This window comes from Triticum aestivum, chromosome 6B (genome assembly GCF_018294505.1).
Source record: "Triticum aestivum cultivar Chinese Spring chromosome 6B, IWGSC CS RefSeq v2.1, whole genome shotgun sequence".
NCBI classification, from domain to species: domain Eukaryota; kingdom Viridiplantae; phylum Streptophyta; class Magnoliopsida; order Poales; family Poaceae; genus Triticum; species Triticum aestivum.
This window is the reverse complement of record NC_057810.1, coordinates 20,542,216-20,550,663: the sequence shown is the minus strand read 5'-3', so window position 1 is coordinate 20,550,663 and position 8,448 is coordinate 20,542,216. Positions and strand designations below refer to the sequence as shown.

The following is an 8,448-nucleotide window of genomic DNA, read 5'->3' as shown; positions in this document are numbered from 1 at the left end:
AACGGGCGGCGACGGGGCGGCAGGACGGCGGGAAGGGGCGGCAACGGGGCGGCAGGACGGCGGGGAGGGGCGGCGACGGGCACAGGGGACGGGGCGGCGGCGGCGGGCTGGTGTGTGTGGGGTGTGTGTGTGTGTGTGTGTGAGAGAGAGAGAGAGAGCGCTAGCGTTCACGGCGGGGGGGGGGAGGTTAGCGATTCAACGTCGTGCCCGGGTGGGCCCCTATCCTCTTTGCCATCAACCTAGCGGACGGCAAAGAGCTGACCTAGCCACAGCCTCGCGTCTGTAGGCCCACAAGGTTCTTTGTCGTCGGCCAGCTCTTTGCCGTGCGCGAGCTGACGGCAAAGTACTAGCTGATGGCAAAATAACCTGTGCCATCAGCTATTTCTTTGTCGTCTGCTTTGTGGAAACTGACGGCAAAGAAGCTCTATGTCGTCAGCTAGCAGACGGCAAAGAAGTGGATTCCAGTAGTGCCAAGTGCGGTTCAGCATTGCGCGCATAGCTCGCCATCAGCATGACACTGCCCGCCCCTCTATCCGAGCTCCCAAAATTCTCCATCTGCGGCACCCCGCCCAAATTGAGCTCCCAGGTTGCGGCCCCGCTCGAATCAACGTAGCCCTCGAACTGAATCCTCTCAACATAATCATCCATCCACTCGAAATGTGTGCATTTCTTTAGGATCTGAAAACGACAACATGAACCCTAAGTTCAAAATTCGAGGGGAAAAACAAAATATGGAGAAATCAGAGCAAACAGCAGTGAAAGAACGGGCTAAGAACTGAGATCTAACCTTGCCATCCCTTGCTGCCATTGATTTGCTCAAGCACTTCACAAATTCCCGCCCAAGATTTCCATTCTCATCAGTCCTACTGACCCACCATTTCAGAGGCTCTGGGCGTGGGCATGACAGGCACCTTGTGAGCGGCACTGGACCATACTGACGCCATTTTGAGTGCGTGGCGGAGGAGGTGGACATCTGGACTAGGTCGCCGGAGAAGAGGAAGAATGGGGAAAGGGGAAGCAATGGGCGGCGGCGGGCGGACGAGCACGGGCGAAGAGGTGGGTCCCGCGCTTACTGGACAAGTGGTGGGTCCCGCTCTTACGTGGATAAGTTGTGGGTCCAGCCCATAACAGCTGATGAGGGCATCAGTTCAGCTTAAGAGCCATGTCGTGTGTGGGCTATTTACTCGCTCAAAAGTGTCGCCCCAAAGCCATTCTGTCGAACAACGTCTCACTCCATCCAATTCCCACGAAAGATGTCGCATAGGAGCTATTGACCCATTGTTGTATATCCTGAATATTATTTGCATGGATTGTCATTCTTGCCTCTGTGCCCTCCGGCACAAACAGCAGTTGAACAAGGGACCCTGCCAATTGTCAAATGAATTAGAGCAGTTTTCAAAAAGGCATTCATCATCTGCTGCCATGTGACAAATTAACTCGTGACAGTACCGACCAACGACATCGACAGAAGCTTCATCTGTAGAGGTCATGGCAAGATGTAAGTTCAGCCAATCATCCTCTGCCATTCTCTTGGTATTTGCCACTTCCATTTGCCTTAACTGACATCTTTTTCTGATGGCTATTTACTTTCTGGTCAGAATTTGCAGAACAAAATACTTTACCGTCAGGCATTGTTTCCAACCTACTGGAATTGGTGGGCAGCTACTTTAGTAGAGCCCTGTAGCTGATATGCTCTGAATTGCCTATCTGTACGACTCTGGTCATATGGGTTTTGAATGTAGAGAAGAATGTGTCGGCTTTCTTATGTTGCCCGGAGATCGACACGGGAAGGATTCTATTAATTGTTGCATAGCTGCAACTGATGGGTGTCCAAAAACTAATGTCATAATGTTGATGGGCATGGATTTCTTTTTGTTCCTTTTTGCAAGATGGATAGCAAATGCCTGATGGGTGGTGATATTTGAGTTGTAACTACAAGGATCTAAAGTTCCACCAACATAAGAGACCGGCACACGCTAGTTTAAAAATTGGTTGTGCATTTTAATCATATTCAAAATTTTCAATTGTTTGAATCCTTCTCGTATTGATGCTTTGTTACCTCGACCCATCACCCATCGACGCACCCCTTGTGTCGCCCACTAGGGAGAATATATAATGTGCGCCTGATCATTGTTTGACATATTTTGAAATTTTGAGATTCTTTCCGCAAAAGAAACATAAGGTTGACGAACAAAAAAAATCGTGATTTGTGATTGGTTGATTGTACATGGAGTTGACAACGTTGGCGTCAAGACCTACGCGCATTGTATGCAACCCTTCGTTAAGACAAGAAAATATAACTTTGTGGCCAGTAACGATAATCGATTACTTTCTTACAATCATCGAAAGGACGGCGGATGACTCAATTTGACAATCAGTTGCTGGAATAAATCTGAAGCTGAAAATCTGAAGCGCCGAGCCACCGTCTCATCACAACCACTTGACATATATAGTAAACACGTGACATTTGAGGTGGTTTTTAGGTAGAATCGATGGGGAGAAAAATCAAAGATGGGAGCAAAAAATCAAAACAGGAAGAATTGGCAGGGAGGTCGGATGAACGGCAGAAGTATGACGAAAGCTGAAGTTCTTTTTAAAGTAATGAAGATATATCGTATATCATTGCCGCTCCATTGAGCCATAACACATTGACTCCTCCAATTTTGTGTATTGGATTTGTGCATTGTTGCACTCAAATTGTGACAGAAATGCAAATTTCGGTGGAACTCATATTATTAATTTTCAGATAATGCATGTATACATCGATCATTGCATTTTTTTAAAGCAAGTCAAGCGTATCTTACTACTAAAACTAAAAATAAAACAAGTAAGACATTAAAACATGATTCGCCGCTCCATGGAGCCATAATACATTGACTCGGCCAATTTTGTGTATTGGATGTGTGCATTGGTTGCACCCAAATTATGACAAAAAACACAAATTGCGGTGGAACTCATATTATTAATTTTCAGATAGTACATGTACATATTGATCATTGTATTTATTTAAAGCAAGTCAAGCGTGTCTCACTACTAAAAGTAAAACAAGCAAGACATTAAAACATGATTGGTAATGGGAATATTTAAACAAAGCGTGCATGCATGAGAATTAGCATAATGGGATATCTCAATGCTGCTATTTTGCATGCATGGTAGTATGCAGATGATGTTGCGCGTGAATAGGTGTTTAAGGCACCACTTAGGCACCATTTTTGTTGGCGGCCTGCTGAGAGATGGCCCCGTACTTCATTGCATCAGCCTCAGATTTCGCGGCATCCTTCTTAGCGGGTGCTGCCTCTTCAGGTCTGGTGGCGGTTTCAGCCTTCTTGATGGACTTCTCGGCAGCAGCTATGCGCGCATCTGCCAAGGTACCGACAGCTTCTTTCCTGTTGGGGGAGGTAGAAGAACTTGTACCAGCTGCTTGCTGAGAAATGACACCATACTTTGATGCAGCAGCAGTAGACTTGGCTGCAGCTCGCTTGGCAGCCACGGCCTCTTCAGGTGTGGTAGCGGTTTCAGCCTTCTTGGTGATCATCTTACCAGCAGCAGTGTGCATAGCTGCTAAGTCAGTGGTGGCTTCTTTCCTATTGGGGGAGGTAGAAGAACTTGTACCAGCTGCTTTCCGAGAGATGGCACCATACTTTAATGCATCGTCAGCAGACTTTGCTGCGTCTCGCTTGGCAGCCACGGCCTTTTCAGGTGTCGTGGCGGTTTCGGCCTTCTTGATGGACTTCTCGGTGGTAGCATATTGTGTGGCGGCTAAAGTACCGGCTGCTTCTTTCCTGCCTGGGGAGATAGAAGAACCTTTACCAGTTGCCTGCTGAGAGATGGCATTGTACTTTAATGCAGCAGAAGCAGATTTTGCTCCATCTTGCTTGGCAGCCGCGGCCTCTTCTGATGTGGTGGCGCTTTCAGCCTTCTTGATGGACTTCTCGGCGGCAACAACACGTGTAGCTGCTAATGTAGCGTCAACCCCTTTCCTGCTGGGGGTAGCCATCTTCAATGTGTTCTCCTCCGCAGCGCCATAGGTGTCGGCTGGCCTTGTGGCCGCCACCGCCACAATGGTGGTGAGAAATAACATGGCCACGACATTCTTTCCGTTGGCCATTAGTAATTTCTCAAGTGGTATCTTAGGCGCGCGGAGGATTTGAAATGGTGGGGACACATGATTCATAGAGGTGATAGGCTTTTATAGAGACAATGTGAGGTCAGAAAATCTCTCCCATGAATGTGAGGTCATAAGCGGTCAACAATGAATGTGAGGTCACCAGAGCCCCACAAAGGTATGTGGTAACCCATTTGTGGAAGCATGCATGCATGAATGCGAGTTTTGCGTTTTTTCTGGTTTCTCTCTATGTATGGACCGTGGGAACAAAAATAGATTTCTGAGCGCGAGCTCAGATGCTCTCGAAATCCAGGCCTTCTACTCTTTTCGAGATTGTTGTAGGTACCATTGCGTGACTTCCAGCCCAGACCAAGAGGTCCTTCTCGTCGTACTGGAATGGGAGCCCCTAGGGACGCGCGCGAACTCCGACGGACACCATGCACGACTGTAGGTGCATGTGTATCCGTGCGGTGCATTCATGTGGTGGCAAGTGACGTGACATGAAACAGCTTGCTGCCATGGTGAGCAAGGTGTGACATGAGCAACGACCACCAGAAGTCGCCTCCAATGTTGAAGTCAACCACGCATATGAATGGGTTGTCCATGACGGCTTAGGATGACTTGGTTGGTGATGAAGCACGCAAACTTCACGAAGGACGCTACCTCTTGTAGCATCTGGTAAGCCAGCAATCTATTGGCCGGCGTCGGCCGTGGATGGCATTCGGTGCGCGCGCCGGCGATCCTACACCGCAAGCCCCAACTGGAGCTGCACAAATCTTTAGGCCATGACTCGGATTCAAAGTATCAGACTCACGCCACGGGCAGCAGAGTGAGCTCCAACTTAGATGAATCCAACCAAGATGGCACCGTCTGTCCTTCGTTCGAACCCTCCTCGTGTGCTACACGATAGACCCACATGTATCGCACTATTCATGCATGTATAGTTCGTTATGGGGATTTTCCACGCCCTAGCAATGCCCGAATCTCCATGCAGCAATGAACAAACATGATAGCAGGTGCATCTAAGCCTAGGCACCAAAATCACTGCTCCCACGTGGGATGCCTCCACTCTGGCTTGCCACATGGATCCGGCTGCCGTCGTCGCCTCCTCCAAGCTACCTCGGGCTCCTCCTTCACACGGTTGGCCCCGATGAGCTCTCTTTGCCACAAGAGGTGGATGAGTAATGCCTCCAAGCCCGTGCACCCTCTTTTCCCGTGCATCAACGTGTATGAGGTCCCCCCTCCCCGAGGTCCACCACCATCACCGAGTGCGTCCCCGAGCCCTCGACACAATATCCACCAAGCCCACTATCGATGTTGTTGAGTTCGTCCTATGGCCCCCTTCTCCGACATCCTTTAGTGTGGCCTGGAATCACATCAGCGTCGCGTGGAGTCACCCATCAATAATTCTCCTGTCATAAAGAAAGGCGATATCCCTGATCAGCTCTCCTCCGGTGCTCTAGTGCTGCGCATTTGTTGCTATTGCGGGCTTGGACGGCAAGGTCATAGAGATGGAGGCACCAGCAGCATCGGCGGTCATTTCTTCTTCTGGACAACAAGAAGATGAGATGCGGCCAGCGGCACCCACGCAATGTTCACTCCTGATAGGTCCCCTATGTGGTTTCTTCATTGGTCGGCTTTCCTTTTCCCCGGCTTCATGTGATGTTATAAAAAGTAGATGTGCCGCTTGATACTTCCGCCGACTTCTCTTCATTTCTTTTTCCCTCGGTTATACGAGAGTTCTTGATCTACTATCGCTCCTCACATTCGATCAATCAATAGTGACAGCAAGAGATTTGGGGGAATTTGCATAGGGTTTCCACACCAACAGAGGTGCGAGATTGAGCTAGCTGGGTCATGGTGGCTAGGGTTTAACCCTTTAAAAAACGAGATGCCTCTACTACCAACAAGTCATTGCCTTTACTAGGTGAATGGCCGCGCATTGCAACGGGGAACATTCATGAAGCCGTGAGTGATATATTCAGGTGATGCTATCAAGAATCAATCAACTTTACGCTCTTGCTAGAACATCATATACATGTGCAATGTATGTATTTCTGCCAACATCTTGCAATGTTTATCTGACTATTTTCAAGGCTGGTCTGTATGCTGGCATGTCTCCTCACCTTGAATCTACAAATATGCCCAGAGAGGGCATTTGCTATCAAGAGTATTTAGTTCAGTTATAAGTAGTAGACGCATTTTCTTTAGCACTGCAATAAAAAGTGTTTTGTCAGGACAGTAAATTGCAAGCACAAAAGGAAAGGAACCATTTTTTACCTAATAACCCAGCTTTTAAGTAAACTTCGAAGAAAAGGCTCATGAACCACAAAATTGAACAATGTTTAAATGAGTCATTGTTCTTCAGTTTTTTTCATTAGAAACAGGGTGACAGTTCGTGTCACTTAGCAGCAAGATTGCAGCCACTATGGCGTCCTTCTACATGTAGCACTTGAAAACTTCCCATCAAAAAATGGCAAACTTGACTGACAATGGCATGCTGCGGGTGCCTCGGCTCATCAGATGTCGCCACATGCATGGAAGTAGTTCTGCCCACATCCAGGAGTTCAGAAGATAAGAAACTTTTCCGCAGAAAAGAAGAAATACTCATAAGAAATATCTAAGGACATCATGATTTACTCATTATGTAAAATATCATCCCTTTTGAGGGTCACCAAATCTATGTTTTACTCGTTGGACCAAAAAAATTATTCATTACAGAAATTCAGATTGCGAGCTACCTGATCACAAGACTACAAAGTGTGAGGAAATTAAACTGACGGAAGCGGGAAAGGCACACAATGGATTGTACCAGTAAATTATATCCGATCATTCTTTGTAAAATAGGTAAATATGATAGCCATGATATAATCACCGTATACAGTCTCCTCAGGTTCATGAATGCATCTAGTCCTCGTTGTAATGTAACAACCACACAAGATCAGGGAAGAGAAAAATACCATGTCCAACTCTGGACCTTGATGGGCTTTGTCCTGCCCATTCATCTTTTCCAAACCTATATAATGCATGGCCATTCCATATCTGTGTATCCCATTTTTTTTGGAAAAGGGAATATATATTAATATCGCAAAGATATCAATTACACCCAGCCTCTGCACCTACAAGGTGTCATAAAAACACCCAGGACGCACACAGCCAAAAGAGAAAATAAAAAGAAAGGTCCCGCCACAGTGGTCGACTCCTCGCAACAGCAGCACACCTACCACCACCTAATACAACACCCGGAAAACATAAAAGGTCTCCAAAAGCAACGCCTCCAAGAAGGAAACAGTGCACAAGCGTCGTTGTTGCCTGATCCAAGATCTTAGATTTCCACCCTGGAGAAAGCCTACGCTTTCAAAACAATTCCTTCAGCAAGGCAATCGCCAGACACAACCAAAGAAGGTCAGGCCTTAGGTTTTCACCCTGAAAGTCACAACTCAGCACCCGAGGAGTACCACCAAAAATGAAATTCGCCAGTGTTGCCACCCGCACTTATCACTGCCGCTCCTGAGAGTTATCTGACACATGGCTGACTCCATCACCTCCAAGGCTTCATCCGTCCAACTGATCCTCCGATCTCGGCCACCATGACCTTCTCCACCGCTGTCTTCACCATGGAAATCGAGAAGCCGACATGTCCCAAGGTGTCATCAACGAACAGAGCTTCGCGCCACGCTCTCAGAACCTCTTAGGCTGATATGAGCGTGCACGACCGAAATCTAACTGATCCAGCTATCATGGGCAAGATCTCTAGCGGTCGTCCCGGAACACGTCGATGGCCAGATCGAGGAGGAACGATCATGCAGGGTGTTGTCATGATGCGAGAAGAGCACGAGGACTGCCACCTTAATCATCATGGCAGCAAGCCCCCACGCCGCCCCGATCCAGCCTGCTGCCGCTAGGACGGGCGCCGGCACCACCACGGTGCCTAGCAGCCGGCGCCATCAGGCGCCAGCAGCCTGCAGCCACGTCCCAGGGCCGTCGATCCGCCCAAGCCCATCCGGGGTGCGCAAGATCGGTGCTAGGAGATGGAGCAGACCTCATTCGGATCGACACCACCACCGGAAGACCGTTGGAGGCACCATCCCCCACCACCACACCCGCTGCAAGGGGCAAGTGTCGCACCACCGAGACGAGGACGGACACGAAGGCAATCCGAAGGCCGGCGGCGCCCAGATCTGGACCACCAGCCCTGGCCGTCAATGCTTCGCCCCCGCCACGTTCCTGAGCATCCTCGTCATCGTCGACCCTTGCCAGACGCCCGCTAAAGACCTCCACCCCACCCCGCCACCGACCCATGCAGATCGGGAGTCGCCGCTGAGCCGCCGCCACACGCCATC

At 48.8% G+C, this 8,448-nt stretch overlaps 1 protein-coding gene across 1 annotated transcript; it reads right to left on the bottom strand.

Annotated features, from left to right (window-relative positions):
- Nucleotides 1-2,927: 2,927 nt before the first annotated feature.
- Nucleotides 2,928-4,157, bottom strand: LOC123133184 (trinucleotide repeat-containing gene 18 protein). Its single transcript, XM_044552718.1, has one exon. The coding sequence runs from the start codon at nt 4,106-4,108 to the stop codon at nt 3,200-3,202; it is 909 nt and encodes a 302-aa protein (XP_044408653.1). The 5' UTR covers nt 4,109-4,157; the 3' UTR covers nt 2,928-3,199.
- Nucleotides 4,158-8,448: the final 4,291 nt, after the last annotated feature.